The sequence below is a fragment of the Coniosporium apollinis genome, assembly GCF_000281105.1.
Source record: "Coniosporium apollinis CBS 100218 chromosome Unknown supercont1.11, whole genome shotgun sequence".
NCBI lineage: Eukaryota > Fungi > Ascomycota > Dothideomycetes > Coniosporium > Coniosporium apollinis.
The window spans coordinates 336,237-358,275 of NW_006913273.1; the positions used below are offsets into that span (position 1 = coordinate 336,237).

A 22,039-nucleotide genomic window follows, 5' to 3' on the forward strand; every position below is an offset into this window, starting at 1 on the left:
GTCCGCGGTTTCCTTCTTGATCCAAACAAGTAATTCCGTTGGCGGCTATTTAAGAACCCCCAAGGCCCACCACCAACCACAGGCCGTGCTTATTGCATTCGCATAGTGGGGCAGCTTTCGGTGCAACCGCCGTAGATACATATCAGTAGGACAACTGTTTCTTCCACCTCGTGTTCTCTACTTCTCCATCTCTAGTCCGTCTTACTGTCCAAGTCATTACCATCTATAATTTGCCATAAACCATGCCCCACGCCGCCAGCCCGTCACCCGAACCCCAATCCACCGACTTCCCAAACACATCCCTCTTCGTCAACGACGGCCCACTCCTCGGTGCTGGGCAGCTCAAACCCTCCTCTCCTGATCTCCCACTCGATGAGCTCCGCCGCCGCTACGAGACTGACGGCTACCTCTTCCTCAAAGGCGTGATACCGCGTGCCGATGTTCTCAAGGCACGCGAGCAATACTTTGATTTCATCTCGCCATCTGGCGTACTAGCGCCCAACACCGCACCCGTTGATGGGGTTTTCGACGCCTCCAAAGACAAAGACAAATTCCCCGGCCTAGGCGCAGGGGCCGTGGGCGGCAATGCTCGGCCAGGCGATCATACCGCGACTTTCATAGACCGTGCGCTGGAAGCACATTATCAGAATTGGTATCGTGATGAGTTCTGCAAACATCCTGCGCTGTACAATTTTGTGGCAAGGTTCTCGGGGTGGGGGGATAATACGCTGGGAGTGCGGCGGACGCTGCTGAGGAATAACATCCCGGGCACCAAGGCGATCGGTGTCCATTATGATCAGATCTTTCTGCGGTATGGGGAACCGACTAGTGTGACGGCTTGGGTGCCAATGGGGGATATTGACGTGCAGGGAGGTGGGCTGATCTATCTGGAGAATGGTGAGTAACAAAGGGCGGAGGCTCAGGTATTATGAGCGGCGACAGTGGCAGTGGCGAGGGACGAGGTTGCTAACAAAGGTTCAGGACATATCCTTGGCAAGGAGCTCGAAGACGAGTTCACCACCAAAGCCAAAGACTCGGGCTTCACAGACGAGGAGGCCAAGTACGCCTTCAACCGCAACATGATGTCCTCCGGGATGCTTGACGAAGGCCCGGCGAGGTGGGCCAAGAAGTACGATAAGCGCTGGTTGGTCAGCGCGTATGAGGCGGGTGATGTTGTGCTGCATACCCCTTATACGATTCATGCCTCGACGATCAATCACGACCCGAATAATATCATTCGATTGGCTACGGATTTGAGGTTTGTCGATTCGAGCAAGGAGTGGGACAAGCGGTGGGCGAAATCTTATGCGTTCAATGATGGCGCCTAGGCTTCGTAGATACAGCCGATGTAGTCTTTGTTCTTTACAAGCCATATCTAAAATACTACAGATCTATGCCGCCAATCTGATATCCTACAAGACGCGAGATTTACGAGCGTATCTCGAGTGCGGACAGTTACAACGTCGCTTCTTCTTGTGAGAAGACCAGGAAGATCCAGTACTGTCAGCGTATACAGCGCAAGGCTTCCACGTGGACGTATATTGCGCAGTGCGATACCGCGCCTCGTCTGCAACTGAATGCGCCAGCCAGCTGAGGAGCTCGGAATCGTTCGATAGAGCAGTCAGTGGCGCTCGATCATCATTGCGTGCGCAGCCACTGGCTCAAGTCGCTTAGGTTTCTTTCCTGTCTTCCGCTGTTTTCCAAGACTTTAACGATCCGTTTCAAGCACCAAAAACAAACCGTTTCCAGTTCTGGCCCAACTGCCGCACGCCATCGTCTAGACTCCATCCCTTGACTCGGCACACTACCCTCACGATGTCTTCGAGATGCCTATCCATGTGCTCTCCAGCAATATGCAAATCACTCTCCACCAGTACATTACCATCCGGGACAGCCTTAATGGCCTCCTCCACCGCGTCGGGCGGCCTTGAACCCGAGAAATTAATCGCCGTCGAAAACGACACAAACACATCTACAGGAATGGACTGCTGGTAATACTGACTCAACTGCTGCGCGGACCCACTATACGAGTGCAGACATATGCGCGGCGGATACGGTTTCGGCGACTTTGCACCACCGTTCTCATCCGTACCCACGTGCTTCTCGTTCTCTTGCATCTTCTTCTGCTTTCTCTTCCCGACCTTCTCATGCCCCTTCCACGTCTCTCGCAGCGTCTCGAACAGGACGCCAGAGGCCTGTACGCCGTGGACGGAGACAGCACGCTGCATCTTCCCCGCCAGTCGTAGCTGTGCAAGCAGCACGACCTTCTGGTGCTCAATCGACACGCGGTACGGCGAGAGACGCCGTCCCTCCCGGCCTCCAGGCGTGAGCGAGTCGTCTCGCTGCTCCTGGTGCTCCGGCATCCAGGCCTCTGGGATCTTGAACGACTTGTCCAACCCAACTTCTCCCACTAGCGCGAGAGGGTGTTGCTCAAGGTGCCGTCTTGTCTGTTCAAGAAACTGCGAAAGGGGGCGAGGATCGGGAAGCGCGAGGCAGAAGTCTCGGTCCTCGGACCTAGGATCTAGTACGGATTGATAGTGCGCGATCTTGTCTTCATCGTTGAGGGTCTCTTTGTCGGCATAGGCGGCTGAGTCGTACATCTGGTGCGAGAACCAGGGGTGCCAGCCGAAGCAGGGGACCACGCGCTCTTCTTTGCTGAGAGACTCGAGGCTCGCTGCGGCGTCTGAGGATTGTATGCCGAGTTTTGAGGCGGCTTGGACTACCAGGTGCTGGTCTTGTGCTCGTGTGGCCATTATTGTGAGGATTTTGGCTTTCATGCTGGGGATCGAGGAGAGAGTGGACATGGTGTCGGTGGGGTGGCAGTGGGCGTCGAAGACACCGAGGTGCCAGGGGAATGGCTCGTCGCCGTCATTGTTATTGTTCTCCGCCATGGCCCCCGCTGTCTCGACCAAGCGCGGTAGGAAAACCGGCGAGATGGAGATATCTTCTGGTGTTGTTCGATGGCAGTGCTTCCCCGGACAGTGACGCCACTTTGCCGCGCTTCTGGAAGGTTTCCCCGGACTGTCACATGCAAAGAACAACACCACGCCAAGCTCTCACCTCCGCCTTTGTGCAATCAGATAACCTCCACTTTGGACGTTGTTGACAGTCTTCACTATGCTATCTGTTACCTCCAAAGCAAGAAAGAGGAGCAGCAAGCCACGATGCCCAACGTCTTTCACCTCCTCGCCCCGCCCGTCCTCCTCTCCCTCTCCATCCCCCTCGCCCTCCTCGCCATAATAACCACCTCCCTCGCCTTCAGCACCCTCCTGATCCGCGTCTCGATCGTCTACTTCGAGCTCGGCGTCGCCCTCCTACACAGCTACCTCTTCGTCCCCCCACCCAAACGCTCCTACCCTCGAACCCCGCCCTACTCCGTCTCCCCCGGCCGTACGAGCCCCCGCCATCCCCGCGCCAACCGTCGCACCAGCACCGCCAGCACCGCCTCCACCCAAGACCCCGCCGCCGGTAGCAGCGGCTTCCCACCCATCCACCCCACCAAAAGCGGCTCCTTCGCCTCGCTGACCAGCAGCCTCGGACCCGCGCGCGACTACGAAGGCGTGGGCGGATGGCGCGTCGCCTCAGGCGACGGCTCAGAAGAGGCCCTGTGGATCGGGATGAATAGCCGGCTGGAACTCCCCGCAGTCGTCTCGCCGAATACGCGTAGGCATCAGAGGAGTTTGACGGGGCCGAGCTTGAGGGGGAGTTGGAACCCTGAGGCTGTGAGGATGAGCCCGGTTAAGCTGAGGGAAGGGAGAAGATCGGAGGAGTATTTTGAGGTGCAGCCGCCGGGGAAGGGGGAGGCAGAGGGAGAAACAGGGAAGGTGAGGAAAGAGTGCAGTAGGAAGGGCTCGAGTGGGTCGAGTACGAGTTCGGGGAGCTCGGGATTAACGAGTTTGAGGAGGGTTAGTGCGGGCTGAAGTCTTGATACCCGAACTCTGGTATGAGTATATGACGACATCAAACTGGGTTCTTTTGGACATGGTTCGTAACAGCAGCGGTGGGATATTCAGCGCCATAAAAAAAAGAGATGGATATTCCAGTTACCATTTCGGTTCGTGTCACACTTCTCAAGCAATTAATTCAGATATAAATTATATCACATCCCTCTTTTCGCATTTCTGGCCTTACCGTCATGCAGACTCAGATTGTATGGTAGAAACCTCCTACTAGTCTCAGGGTGTCAAAAGTCTACGGATGTGGAGATATGATGCGCATCCATAATGCTTGTGTACTATTAACGCTATTTCTCTGACCGCCAAAAACACGTCGCTGCCAGATTGCTTCTCGCCTCTACACGGGTGCGGAACCCATCAGCAAGTCCCGAAGTCAAGATGTGTAGCAGAAAAAGTCCGACTCTTACGTCTTGGCCGTGTTCTTCTGGAGAGTCAATTCCGCATGGAATCGCCCAGCAACGACTGAGAATGTCTTTGTTCACATACGAAAATAGGACCTTCCTCACCAGAACGAGCGACTACATGAATCGAGTATGCGCTCCTGCAGCTCGAGACAAAGGACAAGGAACCAAATCCGGACCTAGTGGTCGAAGACCATCTCAACAATGGCAGCACTTTGCATACGGCCTCCTCCCTGGCCTCAGATGCCACTCTCCTCTACCTCTGCATACAGGACTTTTCTCCGCCTAGCCAACAATAGCGACCAACCACCTCGCCACCACGGCCCCTAGACCCAACCCCTTCCTCACCGCCCTCTCCCTCCGGGAGCTCCACCACTCCGGCGCCCTCGACCTCGACCGCCCCTTCATCAACGAGCTCCCTACACCAATCCACCCCCTCTTCCACGCCCCCCGCTTGCTCACCCTCCCCTCCCCCACCTACGCCCTCCTTCTCCCCAGCCTGCAGCTCGTAACCCGCCTCATAGCCGAACCAGCCTTCCTCCCCTTCTTCTTCGCGCTGCTGCACCCCTCGCGCCGGCGTCGCATCGGCAGCGTAGGCCTCGAGCTCAACTACGGCCGCGCGTGTTGGCGCTTCGACCTCAAGCCCGGTGGAATTAACGAAAAGGAGACGAGATGGACGGCTGGGATGTTGGTCCGGCTGGGCGGGTGCGTGAGGTGGATGTTTGGGGCAGCGAGGGGGTACTATGGCATCACGCGCCAGTGCCGTCCCCACCCACTTTATCCGTTCCCTCTGGACGCTCCGATTCTGGCGCTCCCTCTCCGTCTCCGGCGTCTGCGCCCTCCACCCCCCCAAAACCCTCGGGCTACGCGAGACAATCCAAAACACTAATTTCCCCGGCAAAGAGTGGCAGGAATACCTCAGCGACACCTCTACCGAGTGGAGTCGGCGCAGCGAGCGGGTCAAGCAGCTGGAGAGGAGGATGAGGACGGCGGTGAGGGGGGATTGCGTGTGTGAGGGGGCGGGGGAGGGGATGGGAGAGATGAGTGAGTATAGTAGCGCCGTGAGGGTGTTTAGAGCAGGCGTGTGGAGGGCGGGAGATGAGGATGCTGAGAATGGAGGTATGCAGAACCAGACGTCGTCAGCGCGGGCTATACGGCGGCGGAGTCCGAAGAAACGTGAAGCAGAGGCCGGTAGGGCGAAAGATAGTAAGGGGAGGTGGTAGTTCGATGAAAAGGTATGCTAGGGGGACACCGTATAGCAAGATGTGAGGCGAGAAGGTGGAAATCCTGAGGGTTAGGAGAAACCCGTGAGGAGACCACAGAACCGTCAGCTATATTGTTGGGGAGACTTGTAGTTGCTTGAGACCACGGTGACAAGAGAACACCTGGCGCCGGATGTTCGGCGAACGAGGGGACTGATCTGGTCGCCTGCTCGGTTCTGCATCGTACGGTGGCGACTCAACGGACGGTAGTGAGACGCCATGTACTAATAGGAAGCGGTCGGGCTGAGCCAAAATGGCTTATTGTGCAATACCTGAAAATGTACAGCTCTGATCCGCTCAAATGCATCGAACATGCTCTATACACGTCCTGTCAGTGTACAGATGGCCGATAACTCCGAACCGTGCAAATGCCCCCCCGAACACGCCAACAACCGAGACATACTTCACCTAGCCTTCTTTCCCCCTTCCCACACCCTCGGCATCTTCTCCACAACCCCCACCGTCCTCGGCGCCGCTCTCCTCAACCCATTCAACAGTTCCCTCCTCCTCTCCGCCTCCCGCCGCTCCTCTCGAGCCAAGCGCATCTTCCGCCCCGTCCTCTCCCCCCACACATCCCCCCTCAACATCCTCACCACATACGCCAGCACCGCAAGCGTCCTGTACGTCGGCCTCAGGACGCCGGGGTGGATCTCTGCCTGCTTGAGCGCCATGGCTTCGTAGCCGCGAGGGGTGCGGGAGCGGTAAGAGGGATGGGTGGCGCGGTAGTTCCAGCCGGGGAAGGCGGGGATGAGGTGGGTCTCGCAGGCTGTGAAGGCTTCGTGGAGGTATTCGGGCGTTGTGATGGAGAAGGGGGATGAGAGGGCGGGATTGTCGGTGTCAGGGTCGGGGTCGTCGATGTCGAGTTCGTTGAAGTCGGCTAGACTTGCTGGGGGGGTGGACTGGCGGCTGCGGGCGGCGGGGCGGCCAACGGCCTGCGGAGAGGCGGGCGGAGGGCGACGGGCGGCGCGGGTGAGGGCGCGGACGTAGAGGCTCCAGGTCTTGGAGTCGAAGGTGTAGCCGGATGTGGTGAGGGATTTGATCGTGTTGATCATGTTTGGGTAGTTCGACTGGGCGATGAGGCTGCGGAGGTAGACGGAGAGCGGACGAGAGAGGATGGCACGGCGGGCGGGCGCGATGCGAGGTGCGTCGACTTCGGAGTCATCACTGTTCGAGATTGAGTGTTTCGGCTCGTTCAAGGTAGTGTTTGGAGTATAGTCTGGCTCGAAGGTATCGCCGAAGTCGTACATCGGACTCGATGTGAAGCCGGACGAGATGGGGTCAGGTGCGGCCTGACTAGACGGGATGGATCCTCGTGGGAGAAGACGAGCATACTTTGCAGCCTCGAACACGGCAAGCTGCCAGTACTTCTCGACCTCGACATGGTTGCCTTCGTGGTAGCGAACGCTCATCAGCGTGCTCAGGAGGCGCATCGAGGGCGCCATTTTCGAGCCGCTTTTTCCGGCGATGTATTTGTCGAGGAACTTCTGGACGACTACGTGTGCTTGCTCCGGGTTATACAGAGACAGGATGAGCTCAAGGGACACCTCTGCCGCTTGACTGGGAGGCGTTGACCCTCGGCCTAACGAGGGCTGCTTACTGCCGATAGTGGTGCTGTTCATGGCAATCATGCTTTCAAGTAAGCGGTCCCCTTCGGCTTCCAGTTGTTGCGCTTCGGTGGGGCTGGATCGCTCGTTTGTGGAAGCCTCTTGCAGTGCCAGAACCTTGGCTTTCAACAGCGCAATGCGGGTGCTGAGGGTATGGTCGATGCCCCGGCTCTGCATGTGCTTCTCAACCTTAAGTACCATCTCCGCGTTGCCTTCGTTTACATAGCCGACCATTGCGATGGCATAGTGAAAGGCCTGAGGTTCCACGTGGTGCGCGGGCATGATATGTTTCAAGATCTTATACGCCTCATTTGTATGCCGTCGGAGAGCCAGCACATGCGTCAGTGCGGAGTATGTTAAGCGGTCGACGGGTATTGCGAGACTATGCATGCGCTTGTACAGCCTCTGAACGGAAGCTATGTCTCTTCTTAAGGCATGCGCAGTCAGCAGTGTGTTCCAAACAATTGTCAATTCGCCTGTGAGTGATTGATTGTGCTGTGCCTTCCATGCCTCCCCGGCTGCGCGCTCCGCAGCGTACAAGTCGTCGTTCTTGACGTGCGCGAGCACCAGGCTGCCCATCATTGTTGCGGACATGGACAGCTTCTGAGAAGCAGCGAGGTCTAGCAACTCTTCGACGCTGTCGACGTCCCCGCGATCAGCACAGAGTTGTAAAAGCGGCCCAAAAGTGTACATGTCCATGCTGATACCTCGATCCAACATGTTTCTGAAGTAGCGCAGGGCTCCATCCAGATCGTCCGCCCTGGAGTGCGCGTAAAGAAGAATGTTCCAGCAGTGCCTGTCTGGCTCGAGGCGGAAGTCCCGCGAGATCCGCTCGAATTCCCGTATGGCCTCTGGCAGTTCAGCTCGTCGAGCTCGGACGTACAACAGAGGGCGGAGCCAGCCAACTTCTTGCACTGCTCCTGAGACGGATGACTCCAGATGCTCAAAAAGCTCTTGAACCTGCACTAGCGCGCCTCTTTCAGCGTAGTGGTTCATTAGCATGATCGTAGCTGACTGACTGAGCTGGCCATGATAGTGACGCCAGTCCGCAATAACGGACTCTACTGTGACAGGCCCGGAAGTAACGTCGGCATCGCAAAGCCTCTTGAGCAGGAAGAACAACATCTTTTCGGACGGCTTGAGTTTGTCTTCGTAGACCCTTTTCCGCATTTTGCTTTGACTGCGCACTTTCAGAAAAAGGTCATACAGCCCGATGGCAGTGTTCGTGTGATCCTTGTACTGCGACTTATCCGGTGAATGCAACAGTTCTAGGATTGCTCTTTCATAGTACGTTCCCTTCGACAGCCCGAGTTTGCCGAGCTGTCTGAACAGCTTTAAGACCTTTTCAGGAAGGGCGAACGGTATTTGCTTGTAGGTGCGCAACATTAGACCGTACAGGAGCGCGCCGTACCTCGCACGAAACTGCTTCGCCAAGTCCGCGGCGCCCTCTGATTCGCGTGTCATATTACCGGCGCTGGTCCTCGCTGCGAAAGTAGCCAGCGAGGATACAGTGCTAACGAGATCGGGTGATTGCGAGGCATGTTGCCAGATATCTGGAATGTCCGTCTCACTCTCTTGGACCTGCCCCTGTTGTGGATGGCATTCATATACTGCTCGTGCAAGATCCCAGTTTTTGATGGCGACGCACATCGCGAACAGTGAACTAGCACCGACGTCTTCTTCTATATTGCGCGAGATCGCCTCTTTCAAAAACTCAACCGCTTTTTGAACATATTCTGACGCCCAATCTTTCATCTCGCCGGTGGTATCTGTGGCTTTAGCTGTACTTGATAATTGGAGGCATGCGGCAACGGCCGCGCGATATGAGGAGGCACGGCGCTGATCCGAAGGGAGCCCTGAGAAGACCTGAAGAACCCGACTGGGACTTTCCGGCTGTCGAAACAACGACAGGTACTCCAGTAGATCAGCGCCGAGTTGCCAATCTTGAGGATGTTTGCTTAGTTCAAGCCATAGTCGCCAGGCCTCGTCGAAGTCGTCCTCTTTCTTGCTCTTTGCTTGGAGCAAACCACGTAGCTCTTCGCGTGCCCAAGAATTGCCCGAACCAGAAGCACCATCGGAGGTCCGTCGTAGACTGAACTCGACACCTTCCTGATTGTCTGACGCGGACGCCTCGATCGAGATCTGCGCTTGTTGGATCGTACCGGGCATGGACGAGTACTGGCGCAGTCGGGCAGCGGCGGAGTGGCGCGCTCGCCTGCCTTCCCACGGCTCCCATCGGTATGAGGAGATGGACTGTATCAATGCCAATGTCTTCGCCGGATAGAGGAAGTCGAGGAACAGCCCACTGCCGGCGTGCATCTGCATGTCCAGGCTCGAGCTGGCGCAGTTCGAAGCATCATGGTCGCTGGTCGAACCGGAAGCCGTTGTCGAGGGCTGGAGTATAGTGGCCCACCAAGACGGCAGATCGAGGTCACCGGCGCCATGGTGCCAGAAGGAGGAGTGTAGCAGCCGTCGACTGCGCAGTTTCTTTCTCGAGCCGCGGAAGGTACTTTGTCCTCCGTATCTGAGGCATGAGGACGCTCTCTCCAACATGCCCCTACGAGGGCAAGGCGTAACGGCCGAGATGGTGCCACAGACGAGTCGTAGTCTCTAGGTATTTTGTCGGAGGGTTGGCGGGGAAAATAAAGCAGAGGTGGAGGCTAGAAGCCGAAGTGGCGGTTGTATACAGACTTGCGTAAGTTGTATCTCAAGCCGCCATCGATGATGGATCGATCCGAGAAATGTCGTAGGGCTGACGGCCCATCTTCGCATCGGCCTCGGGGGTGTCCGCTGCCGCTGTCGGCACCACCGTTTCCACCACCCCCCGCCAACACTCACTGTCCCACCTTGCAGCTGTATACACAGCACCATGGACATCACCCAGTTTGTAGTCTCTCACAGGGACGCCGCCCTGCTGGTAGGGGACTACAGCACCTACAGAACTCAGCTCTCGCGTCGACTGCCCGCAATTCGTCGAAGACTGGGACGAACAACGCCCAAGAATGCCAAATATGCGCCTAAAGCACCCATTACCGCAGAGGACATTGGGCGTGATCACGAGTAATTGCAACCAAACTCAAGAAACAAACTTCACAGCCTGACATTGCTCAGGTTTATCCACCTACTCCTACTCACCGCCGAGCGAGCGTGGGCCCACGCCATGCACATGAAGTCTTCCCATTCCGAAGACAATGCGAAAGGGGGCATCACCGGCTCTACACGGACTCACATCATATCGCGTCTGAACAAGGCAGCAAAGTGCGCCAAGGAGCTGGCGAGCCTATTAGCCGACCAGAATACGACTGGAGCCACAGATACCGACGTGTTGGAAGCGCAAGCCTACGCATACTCGATGGCAGGAGCGGAAGAATTCGAGAGGCAATCCGAAGGGAACGCACAGAAGCGGAACTGGGAGTTGTGTCTCAGGGACTTTGCGGCGGCCCGCGTCATCTACAATGCGTTATTGCGTGCTACAGAGAAGGACTTGTTCAAGGAGATCCTGGCAAGCACCATCGACCCGAGCATACGCTATGCGGCATACCAGTCAAAACTCCCTCGTACGACGGCCGTGTCAACGGTAGCAAAACAGTACTTTCCCAGAGACAATTCAGACCTAGTCGCAGCAGTAGAGAAGCTGGATGCGGATGCTTTGAACGATGAGGCAGCCGCGTCAGGTGAGTATCTATATATGATCGCGGCAGTCTAGAGAGCTAACCTGTATCCCAGCAAGTCAAAAACCAGGCGCCGAAAAAGTCCCCAACACCATAACCTGGCGCTCCCGCACGGCAAACATCGTCGACGCATCCATAGGCCAAGCCCTCTTCTCCGTCTCCACCGCCGAAGCCCGCCTATCCGACTTCCTCGCCTCCGCCGGCCCCGACACTCCCTCCAAAGACAAAGCCGCCGCCTACGACTCCGTCATGATCGCCAGCCAAGACGTCACAGACGCCACGCGCCGCGCGATCGAGGAGCTCGAACGAGAAGGCGTCCCCGAAGGCGACCCCCGCATGCAAGACCTCCGCGTCACTAGCCTCGCTGTCAACTATGCCCTCATCAGCTGGCGCATTGGGCGCAACCGCGTCCTTATCGGACCTGACGACGGTCTCGCCCTCGCGGGCGAGAAACGCAAACCGCCCAAGCGCCCGCGCAAGGACGGCAAAGAGTGGGTCGAGAAAGAAGAGGGAACAGGCCGCAAGCTCGCCCGCCTACGCGAACGAGTCGTTTTATACGACGCGACGTTGCAGTCCCTCGACTCGATCAAAGAACTTCGCGGCGCGGTGCGGGATAGCGCTTTCATCGCCGAGCTGGACGCCAAGCGCGCGTACTTCCAGGCGTTGAAGTGCCTCAATATCGGCTACTCCCACGCCCTCCTCTCCGCGCCCAAAAACGCGCTTGCGCTCTTTGTCCGCGCGCAGGACCTCGCCGCCCAGGCCTCCACTGCCGCCTCCGAGACTCCTGCATCCCCGTCTGGACCCCCGAACCTCGACATCGCGCCCTCCTTCGTCGAAGCACTGAGTACCCACCTCGAAGCCCTGATATCCCAATATCGCGGCCTCGTGGCGCTGCACAACCTGTCCACCCCCACCGCGGCCACCACCACCACCGCCTCCGCACCGCTCGTCGAACGCCTCAACGAGTATCCGGCTCACGGCGTGGATCTGGCGAATCTGGTCACGTATCCGCCGAGGCTCCGACCTGTGCTGGTGAAGCCGCTCTTCTTCGATGTTGCGTGGAATTATGTCGAGTATCCTGGGCGTGCGAAGGGAGAGGTTGTGGAGAATGGGGTGGAGGGGGGGAATGGTGCGGAGAAGGAGGAGGAGAGGGTAGAGGAGAAGCCGGTTAGGAGGGGGTGGTTTGGGTTTGGACGGTAGTGTCGAGCTGAGAGATTTATGAAGGAAAACAAGGTGTTGGGCATGGTCGTGTGAGGAGTAGCATATCCTCGAACCTGGAACAACCTAGCTTAGATACTGACACGGGCCTTGGCAGCCTGTGATACTGCGACCGAGCAGCAATAGATCGATGCTGTGAAAGCGTACGACTTGAATCCGTAATGTTGAGATAGGAAGAAGTGTACAGGCCGTGCAACCCAAGCATGTCCAGTCCATGCATCTTCCCCGCCTCTCGCTGCGAGCATTGCACCTTGGCCGCCTGCGGCTTCCGCTCAACAATACGGCCCAAAGTGCCAACAGGACTAAAGCGCCCAGATTCCGCCCTCACGCCAGGATCCCATCCTCTATGACCAGCAACGTGACAGCGAAACAACCCTCTCGCCGCCTATCAAACCCTACGCGACCCAGACGCCAAATCTATAACCCCCTCTATCCCCTCATTTACCCCCTATCCCTCGACCCCACTCCTCGAGCTTGAGTAAACATTCATCAACGCTTCCCCCTCCTCCGGACTGAGCAACTCATCGAGAATCTGATGTGCCATATCCATGACGACATCCTCGATCCCCGCCTCGAGGACATACGGCTCACTAAACGCCAGCCTCGTCAGCGCGACCAGGAACTTATGGTTCCCGCCCGGCACCACGCGCAGTTTCTGCTGGATCTCCGCGCGCTCGAGCAGGCGCGGTGACTGGGAGGGGGGATCGGCGGTTTTGTCTTTGTTGTTGGAGGAGGGGGAGGGAGTGAGGAGGTGATGCAGGATCCGCATGCTTCTGTTCACGGCGCGGGATTGTAGCGTGTGGAGGGCGGGGTGGAACGCGTATAGTGCGTCGATCATGTCGTTTAGGAACCGGACCAGGAGGCCGATGGCGTTGCGGTTCTTTCTGAGGAGGCTGGACCCGTGTTCCGTGCGACACAGTGCAGCGAGGACGCCCAGCGCCTCGAGCCTCAGATTCATCAGCTCGGTCGGCGTCCACGGCTCGGCGTTCGTGGGCGCAAAGGGGACCGCAAACAGGAGGGAGGTCACTGCATCCAGAGCCTCGTTCTCCGCTTTTGCCTGGCGGTCTGGGTTGAAGAGGTCGGATTGCCAGATGGCGCCGAACGTTGTCTCAAGCGCACTGGTGGCGAGGAGCTCGAGCATGAGTTGAATCTCGGGGAGCGGTTGGGATCGGAGGAGCAGGACGAGGATGAAGTCGTATTGCATGTGTTGCCAGAAGCGGGTGATTGCGTCGCAGTCCAGGACGCAGCTCATGGCGATGGTTTGGAGCAGCAAGAGACAGTCAAGCACATTGATCTGCTCACTGATCTGGGATTTGGCTGGAGACTCGGTGGGCTTCAAAGATGGCGGATAGGGGTTCTTGGCCGCGCGGCCGATGGGCACGGCGACGAGGTCGGCGGTTCGGAGGGCGAGGGGGACAAGCTGCGAGATGAGGGTGACGGCTAGGTCTAGGGGCTCGTGGGCGAGGATGAATTGCAGGGTATCGATCAGGAGATAGATTGGTGCGTACTTGAGAAGTCAGCGCGATAGTACGCACTTGTAGGCGGACACGTACATAGCTCTCGCTCAAGCATCGCTCCCATAACGACAGTAGAAGATTACAGAATGCGTGCGGGAACTCTTCAGCATTTTTCCTGCTCAGCGATGGTAGTTCATCGAGAACAGCTGAAGACAGTGTCTTCGTAGGTGCCGATGGAAAGGCAATTTTTGTGAAAACTTCAAACATCCTGTCATGACCGGCGTAAGGGCGGTGGTTGAAGAATCTCTGGATAAACTATGGATAAGTTAGCGGGCATCCTCTGTTCGCTGAGTGTAATCCGCAGTGGACCGTGGAGCGCCTCGAGATCATGAAGCTGGCCAGGGAACAGGACACAGAAGCCTCCTTAGCGGTGAACCTTCTTGATTCTGGAAAAACCTTAGGTTTTCGTACGAAGAAATTGTTACGCCCAAGGATGTGACTATTGATGATGAGAACCTGGAAATTGACTGACTTACTTCAAACCTCTCGTCTTCTTTGCTAAGGTGCGCTGCAAAATCGACTACGTTGTCGATCCCTTGCGCTTCAGTAGGCTCTTCCACAGGGAGCGGTACTGCTTCACTAAAAGACAGCGACTGACTCGGGCTTGCGAAGCCTTGTTCCGTACCAGCACGCTTCCGCTTCTCACCCGCCCTCGGAGTTGAGCCCTTCCGCCTCTCGCGGGACTTCGACGGAGACACCATAACGATATCATCGTCATCGAAACCATCTCCAAAAGGCAAGGCCCTGGCCTTCTTCGGAGTCGTCGCAGGACTGCCTTGTCCAGCAGCCCTCATCCTCGCATTACCACCATCTCTTGCAGCTCGGGCAGCCTGTTTTGCCCGTTTAGCTTCTTGAACCAGGTCATGCTCTAGAAACCGGTTCTTAGTCTCCACCTTCTCCCTGTCCTTCTTTTCTGCCTCTAGCTCCGCCTCCCGCTTAGCCAGTGTTTCTGCATGCAGCTTTTGCAGAACAGAGACCTGTCGCTCATGCTCTTTATTAGCCTTATCTTGGTTCCGTCGGATGATTGCGATTTCGCCAGCTTTGGCTTGGGCGTCGGACCGTGCAACTTCCACCTTTTTCAAAAGAGTTTCGCGGTCACGCTCGAGCTTTGCAAGAGTCAGCACACAAGGGTGGACAAGCAGGTGGAGGGTGGTGTACCTCCTCGATCTGCGCGCGTAGTGCGCTAACATCGATATGTTCGCCATTCTGGTTCTGAGGCTCTTCTCCCCCGAAAACGTTGTTGTCTTCGTAGGCGACATCACCGAGTGTATACTGGTCGTTGCTGCGTTGAGACTGTTCGGCAGCTGTTACTGACCGAGACCTGAGTATAGGTGTGAGCACATTGCCCGCCCAAGGGAAATGACCAAGAGGTGTGCAAGCAGAATGGCTGAAGCACTCCAGAGGTTGGTCTTACTGGTGTCCTTGCTACTCACCTGCTCGGCTGCGCCTCAGTCCGGTCAACAAGCTGGTATGATCGACCAGTGGAGGCATGCTGCTGAGAATTGAGCGAGGGCTCTTGGCGGAGCTGCTGTCCCGTGCCTTGCTGCGGCTGACCTGTATGATGCCTTATGGTTGTGCCTTCCACTGCTGGGAGGGGCACATCTGCTTGATCAAGGTCTATCACGTCTTCGTCATCGAAGTCGTACTCGGAGGACGGAGGTCCTGGCTTGCTCACTGCAGCACCGGAGTCGGCGTGAGCTGCGGGCACAGGCGCACTCCTCGTCGACACTACTGGAGGCTGCCATCTTCGCGGCGGAGGTGCTACCGGCGCACTCCTCTGCTGCTGCGGCGAATTGAAGGCTTGGGTAGAGAGCTCCTGGAGTGTCGCAACGTCAAGGTCGTCGTCGCCAAAGTCGAAGTCGTCATCGTCATCGCCATGGTTAGCCATTCCAAGAAGCACACATTGTCGGGGCTGGCCGTATTTTTGAATGGGAGCACTTTGGGAAGTTGGTGATAGACGTTTTGGTGTTGCACTCGCAGTCGGCGTTCACATGCGCGCCGGCCCGATGCTTGGAAGGCGCAAGTTGACATCAGAGCCCTGCTCCTCACCACAACACCAAACATCAAGCACCATCAGCGCCAGAAATTGAGCTGCAAACTCCCTTTTTGCTTTAATCGTAGTGATCGCACAAAGCATCCGCGCTCATCTCCCCGACGCATTACCGGACGACTAGACGCCCACGAATTCCGGTCCAGCCGCAGGCTCGGGGGTAAATCTTCAGCAGTCTCCAATATCAAGGCAACAGTCACAGCGAGATAACCCAGTGAGAAGCGCCGTTGAAGAGCTTGAGCGACAGACAGGCCATCCCAAAGGCCACTAGAGGCACTTGCCCGCCATGGCCAAACCGCGAAGCAACGTCCAGTTTCAACATCGTGGGAGCATGAGCAACGGAAAGGCGCGACGGCCCAGCAGCAGCATGTCAAACATTAGCGAGACAGGCTCTGAGCCCGATGCTCCTGCCGATCGAAATGGCGTCATCGCAAAAAGCGAGGGAGAGGTTATTAGCACCCCCTTGCAAACGCCGGCTCCCAGCGCTGACTATATCCACAGCCCAAAAGCCAGTCTGATTACGAGAAGAAGAAGGAAACATTCATCACCCGCACAATATGGACTTTGATCATGATAGGCATCTTCTTCGGCGGTATGTTCGCTGGGCACATATACATGATAATGATTGTCACCGCAATACAAATCATCTCCTTCAAGGAGGTCATCGCGATATCGAACGTACCAAGCCGAGCGAGGAGTCTGCGCTTTACCAAGACCCTGAATTGGTACTTCTTGGGGACGACGATGTACTTTTTCTACGGAGAGAGTGTCATATACTACTTCAAACACATCATCCTCATTGACAGGGTGCTCCTGCCGTTCGCAACACACCACCGGTTTATAAGCTTCATGCTCTATGTGATAGGTAAGATGGCTCTGGCGACCGCTTCAATAATATCTTTTGTGCCATAGGGTATGTAGATTGACTAGGCTGACAACCCTCGACAGGCTTCGTCTTCTTCGTTGGCTCCCTACAACAGGGCCACTTCAAGTTCCAGTTCTCACAATTCGCCTGGACCCACATGGCCCTCCTCATCATTGTGTTCCAGGCTCACTTCATCATGAACAACCTGTTTGAAGGCATGATCTGGTTCTTCCTACCAGTATCTCTTGTCATCACGAACGACATCTGGGCATACATATGCGGGATAACGTTTGGCCGGACCCAGTTGATCAAGCTGTCACCAAAGAAAACAGTGGAAGGCTTTGTTGGAGCTTGGATCTTCACGATGTTCTTCGGGGTCATCTTGACAAACATCTTGATGCGTTATAAGTATTTCATCTGTCCAGTCAACGTAAGTGCGAGCATAGCCTTGGCTCCTTGAGGCTTCGAGTTCCTCCGCTTACGACGAGATACTAACATTACCCAGGATCTCGGCGCAAACTTGTGGACGGGCCTCGAATGCACGCCCAACCCAGTCTTCATCCCTCACACCTACCGCCTCCCGTTTATTCCACCGACGTAAGCTCTTCCTCTCCCTTCCCCTTTCCCCCACTTTTCCACTAACGCACCCAGCTGGACCCACCTCCCCCAAACCCTCACCGTCGCCCCAATGCAATTCCACATTCTCGTCTTCGCAACCTTTGCCTCGCTGATTGCGCCCTTCGGCGGCTTCTTCGCCAGCGGCCTCAAACGCACCTTCAAGATCAAGGACTTCGGCGATAGTATCCCCGGCCACGGCGGCATGACGGACCGCATGGACTGCCAGTTCATCATGGGGTTCTTTAGTTTTGTGTACTATCAGAGCTTTATTGCGGTTAACAAGGCGAGCGTGGGCGGTGTGCTTGAGATGGCGGTGCAAGGGCTGAACAATGAGGAGGTGGTGGAGGTTGTGAGGGGGTTAGTGAAGTATTTGGTTGGGCAGGGGAGATTGGATCCGAAGGTGAGTTTTCGACGAAACGTCGGTTAAGGATTATTTGCTAACAATGGTGCCAGGTGCTGGAGTATCTTCAAGGAAACATGGTAAAGCGGTCACGGATTTGAGATATGGACATACCTGAATGTCAGGCAACCGGATTTCTTCAAGGCGCAACTCATGCCCATGGCTTTACGGGCACTGTTATAGTCGGAGCCGGCTTCTTAGACGCTTTTGGTTTAGAAGATGCTTCTTTTATGCTCCGATTCCCAGCTACCGAGCCTCTTTCGTATGTTGATCTGTCACCAACAGCGGTCGCCCCTTCCTCAGCCAATATTTGCTTCATGTATATACCCATCTGAATGTCACAGCGTCAACTAGGAGACAACTTAACGTGTCGAAGTGTTTGGTAACGCAGTTCCCATGAATCAAGTGTAAGGAACATCCCAGCGCTAATGTGATAATGAGCTCCCGCCTCAACGCCATGCCAAGACCCGTGATAGTCCCGCTTCAAGCGGAGCGAGGTATCACATGACCCGTGGGATGAGACGGTGTCGTTCTATACCTAGTTTATCGGACCAGAACCCTTTCCTGGACCCCTGCTTGGCATGCGGCTCTAGTGACCTCAACCTTACATAAAGCGTTTGATGCATTCGTCTCCCATTGACCAAACCGTCTTCGAGAGACCGCTCTACCGTACGGATACCCGCTCTTCCCTCAAAGATTAGGGTACGGTCATCGGGCGACCGTCTGCCGACAAGACCTCCGGATCACAGACATGCGTCCATGGCTTCCTCGCAGCATCCGCATCAAGAACACTGATTGCATGAATAGGAAGGCCGTATACGGTATCCAACAGCGAAATTTGTATGACTGGACGTCTCGAAGAGCCATGTCTTCACACACAGATGCCGCGGCGTCGTCTACGACCGGTTTCAACCACCGAGTTCCATCACTGATCTACGGCACAGCATGGAAGAAAGAACGCACCACTGAGCTTGTAGTCCAAGCTCTCCGAGCTGGTTTCAAGGGCATCGACACCGCTGCACAGCCGAAGCATTACCGCGAAGACCTTGTAGGGGATGGAGTTAGGCAAGCTGTGCGCGATGGTCTTGCTCGGCGAGAGGAGTTGTACATCCAGACGAAATACTCGCCGTATGCGGGAGAAGACGCTCCCTACAACGCCCACGCCACGATCGCGGAGCAAGTCCAACAGTCTGTCGCAAGCTCATTGCACAGTTTCCGCTCACTATTAGAGACAGATGGACCAGATCAAGAGCCATATCTGGATTGTCTGGTACTCCACAGCCCATTACCGACCCTGTCCCAGACGATGGAGGCCTGGACAGCTATGGAGTCATTCGTTCCATCCAAGATCCGCACTCTTGGAATCTCCAACACGGACTTACGAACACTGGTAACGGTCCATGAGCATGCCAAAATCAAACCTTCCGTCGTGCAGAACAGGTTCTACCCGGCCACCCACTACGACGTGATGGTGCGCGCATTCTGCAACGGGAACAACATCCGTTACCAGTCCTTCTGGACGCTTACAGCGAACCCTCACCTTCTGGTTTCCTCGCCTGTCAGAACGCTTGCTTCCGAGGCTCAGATCAGTGTACAAGCGGCGCTGTATTCCTTGGTCATCGGGCTCGGAAACGTGTCTGTTCTGAATGGCACGACGAACGAGGGCAGGATGAGGAAGGATCTAGAAGAGGTGGAACGCGTGCAACAATTCAAGAGTAGTGATACTGGTCGCGCGTGTTGGCAGAAGTGCTCGACGGATTTTGAGAGGACGATTATCATGCGAGGATAAGGGGGAGTAGCGGCGGACGCGTAAGGCAGTCGCGTTGTTTGATCTTGGGACCGCGGAATTCAATGCGCTGCTGAGATGCATCCTCCCTGGGCATAGGCCCAGGAGATGGCAAGACAGCAAGTCATCAAACCGAACTTATGGATGCACGACAAAGGCGTGCTCATGCTGCAAATGACCATTTTGCTCTGTTTTCACGTCTCTTCACGGTCGAAGTCACTATATCCAAGCCAAAAAGCCATGGCGCTTGAGTCCGCGATTGGAGGCGCACGACGATGATAGCAATAGCCCGACCCCACAGTTACCAAGATTCATCATCTTCGCCATGGTTATAAAGATCTCTTGGTCCAACCGCTTCACCTCTAGATAGGGCGTGAACAGGCTTACGAAGCTGTCTACGCGCCCTGCGCCAGGCCTACAGCTTGGGTCGATCATGGTATATGAGGATAAACCCTCAATCGACAATCGACACAGAATTCTTCGAGTCCGGCGATCTTTGTCATCCAGATGAGCAGAACAGAAGTCATCTCAAAAAATATACTTCTCGGATCGGCCTTGGCACTGCGCTTCTCTTCTATCCCTGCCACCGGAATTCTTCCCGGATAGCGCGTCCTTACTCAGAGCTACCAACAGGCAACAATGCAAAAGCTGTGGACACGTCTTAGTAGAGCAGCCTGCCGAAAGCGTATTATAACGTTTGCAACGTTGCTTGCCACTAAATGCTTAAATGTGAAGCAATACCATTTACTATTAGTCAAAGCCATTCTCCTACAGAAGTAACACCTCTCAAAAGCTCTCAAGCAGCTCTTCCCTCGCTTCTCGAAAGATGGACACCGATGCTATTAAGTCCCGTCTTACAGCCATAAGACCTGTCATCGAAGAGATTCTTACTGCCGCCGGAACGGTCGGTCTTGCGTACGGAGTCATTCATGAGGGCAAGATCGTGCACACCGACAATGCTGGCTTCAGTGATCTTGAGAGGAAGCTTCCCGTCAACGAGGAAACCATCTTCCCCATAGCCTCTATGACCAAGGGCCTTGTCTCCTCCGCACTCGGCTTGCTTGTTGAGGACGAGAAGCTGGAGTGGGACACCCCGATATCCAAGATGCTTCCAGATTTCAATCCGCGCTCCAAGGAAGTCAGAGAGTCAGCCACCTTAATCGACCTTCTTTCCATGAGATCAGGACTTGAGAATTACGGCGTTTGGTTTGGAAGCCAGAACAGCATCTTGTTTCCGCAATCGGATAGCATGACTCTCATCAACGATCTCCAGCAGCGTGCCGCGTTAGGCTCGGAATGGATCTACAACAACTGGGGTTACGAGATTGCTGGACACGTCATCAAGCAGATATCTGGAGAAACATGGCACTCGCTGCTTCACTCCAAGATTTTCGAGCCGCTTGGACTTCATCGAACTGATGCGCGCGGACGGCCCGGAGACTTCGATAACGTGGCGCAGGCATACATGTCTCTGGATGATGGCACACCAGTACTCATCTCCGGTGTCAAGCTCGGCGGCGACGTCCTCATCAGTCCAGCAGGCGGCGTCAAGAGCTGCGTCAAGGATATGCTGATGCTCTATCAAGCTATCGTAGCTGAATACAGCCATCAATCGACAAACGGACAGACGTCGACCGGTTCACCGTTCAAGGAACTCCCCAAGATTATGTCAGCCCATATGGACCTACCTGTCCAAAATCCGCGTGAAGCGTCCTACGGCCTGGGTTGGTGCCGGAACTCGCTCCCTGGATCCCTAGGCGCCTACAGATCCATCCTAGGCGATGACCCCGTGCTAGGTGATGGCGCACCACCGAAACTGGTCATCAGCCACGCAGGCGGTATGCCTGGATCCTCCTCCTGGATGGGCTTTTTCCCGGACAGTAGAAGCGTCATCGTCGTCCTTACTAATTCCTCGTCGCTCTGCGATGCGGCAGACCATACGATGCGGTTGCTGACTCAGACGCTGTTTGACTTCCCGAAGAAGAACGACTACGTGATGTGGGCGAAAAGGGTTGCGGATGCGGAGCGTGGACGTTACGCCAAGATTGCTGCAGAGCTCGAGGCGCCGGAGCGGACGCCTGAGAATGGGCCTAAGGACCTCACGCGGTATGTCGGATGATACGTCACCGCGAACAAGACATTCGCGATCGTCATTGCCTTCCGGGAAGAGGCACTCGCCATGTCCTTCCAAGGCCGTGACGACGAGACGTTTGATTTGAAGCACCACGAGCACGACACCTTCTCCTGGCTGTTGACGCGAGATGAGCTGTCCAGACGTGGCAGGTACCTGAACGAACAGGCCCGCCATTATCTCGTCCGGTTTGAAGATGATGCGGATGGGAAGGTCGAGAAGCTTTGCTGGAGCCACGATCCGAGTGGGCCTGCGGACGCTGTGTTTATGAGGCAGGAAGACTGATGTGTGGACGGGGCTGCTTGTATGGATATGGTCATTGTGCTGTGCTTTATGACAGGTTTTGTCAGGTCGTACCCTTGGTGAGAGTTGGGCAGAATGGGGGCGGAAGTTCTTAGAGCTAGATATCAATAAGTACTTAGCTTTGTGCAACGTCACAGGTTCACAAGACGCAGCGCATACGTCAGTGATTGAACAGAACGCGTTCTATGTCTATCTGCAAAGAAGCCAGTCTCAGGGGTATATTCGGCACGCGACGCAGCAGCCCAAGAACGCCGATA

General features: G+C 55.9%; 9 protein-coding genes across 9 annotated transcripts; 6 read left to right on the forward strand and 3 right to left on the reverse strand.

Annotated features, from left to right (window-relative positions):
• Positions 1–242: 242 nt before the first annotated feature.
• Positions 243–1,328, forward strand: W97_02862 (phytanoyl-CoA hydroxylase; the record flags this gene model as incomplete). Its single annotated transcript, XM_007780761.1, has 2 exons — positions 243–897; positions 982–1,328. The coding sequence occupies 2 exons, from the start codon at positions 243–245 to the stop codon at positions 1,326–1,328; spliced, it is 1,002 nt and encodes a 333-aa protein (XP_007778951.1).
• A 393-nt stretch (positions 1,329–1,721) lies between these two features.
• On the reverse strand, positions 1,722–2,891 carry W97_02863 (uncharacterized protein; the record flags this gene model as incomplete). The annotated part of the gene is made up of 1 exon (XM_007780762.1): positions 1,722–2,891. The coding sequence occupies one exon, from the start codon at positions 2,889–2,891 to the stop codon at positions 1,722–1,724; it is 1,170 nt and encodes a 389-aa protein (XP_007778952.1).
• Positions 2,892–3,164: 273 nt separating this feature from the next.
• Positions 3,165–5,580, forward strand: W97_02864 (uncharacterized protein; the record flags this gene model as incomplete). The annotated part of the gene is made up of 3 exons (XM_007780763.1): positions 3,165–3,824; positions 4,647–5,062; positions 5,118–5,580. 3 exons carry the CDS (start codon positions 3,165–3,167, stop codon positions 5,578–5,580), a joined length of 1,539 nt encoding a protein of 512 aa, XP_007778953.1.
• Positions 5,581–6,023: 443 nt separating this feature from the next.
• On the reverse strand, positions 6,024–9,776 carry W97_02865 (uncharacterized protein; the record flags this gene model as incomplete). The annotated part of the gene is made up of 1 exon (XM_007780764.1): positions 6,024–9,776. One exon carries the CDS (start codon positions 9,774–9,776, stop codon positions 6,024–6,026), a length of 3,753 nt encoding a protein of 1,250 aa, XP_007778954.1.
• Positions 9,777–10,092: 316 nt separating this feature from the next.
• W97_02866 (uncharacterized protein) lies at positions 10,093–12,094 on the forward strand (the record flags this gene model as incomplete). Its single annotated transcript, XM_007780765.1, has 3 exons — positions 10,093–10,283; positions 10,335–10,897; positions 10,950–12,094. The coding sequence occupies 3 exons, from the start codon at positions 10,093–10,095 to the stop codon at positions 12,092–12,094; spliced, it is 1,899 nt and encodes a 632-aa protein (XP_007778955.1).
• Positions 12,095–12,560: 466 nt separating this feature from the next.
• Positions 12,561–15,517, reverse strand: W97_02867 (uncharacterized protein; the record flags this gene model as incomplete). Its single annotated transcript, XM_007780766.1, has 5 exons — positions 12,561–13,619; positions 13,666–13,884; positions 14,106–14,735; positions 14,788–14,950; positions 15,063–15,517. The coding sequence occupies 5 exons, from the start codon at positions 15,515–15,517 to the stop codon at positions 12,561–12,563; spliced, it is 2,526 nt and encodes an 841-aa protein (XP_007778956.1).
• A 448-nt stretch (positions 15,518–15,965) lies between these two features.
• Positions 15,966–17,663, forward strand: W97_02868 (phosphatidate cytidylyltransferase; the record flags this gene model as incomplete). The annotated part of the gene is made up of 6 exons (XM_007780767.1): positions 15,966–16,127; positions 16,181–16,544; positions 16,628–16,974; positions 17,050–17,141; positions 17,196–17,562; positions 17,616–17,663. 6 exons carry the CDS (start codon positions 15,966–15,968, stop codon positions 17,661–17,663), a joined length of 1,380 nt encoding a protein of 459 aa, XP_007778957.1.
• A 764-nt stretch (positions 17,664–18,427) lies between these two features.
• Positions 18,428–19,351, forward strand: W97_02869 (uncharacterized protein; the record flags this gene model as incomplete). The annotated part of the gene is made up of 1 exon (XM_007780768.1): positions 18,428–19,351. The coding sequence occupies one exon, from the start codon at positions 18,428–18,430 to the stop codon at positions 19,349–19,351; it is 924 nt and encodes a 307-aa protein (XP_007778958.1).
• Positions 19,352–20,174: 823 nt separating this feature from the next.
• Positions 20,175–21,764, forward strand: W97_02870 (uncharacterized protein; the record flags this gene model as incomplete). Its single annotated transcript, XM_007780769.1, has 2 exons — positions 20,175–21,458; positions 21,486–21,764. The coding sequence occupies 2 exons, from the start codon at positions 20,175–20,177 to the stop codon at positions 21,762–21,764; spliced, it is 1,563 nt and encodes a 520-aa protein (XP_007778959.1).
• Positions 21,765–22,039: the final 275 nt, after the last annotated feature.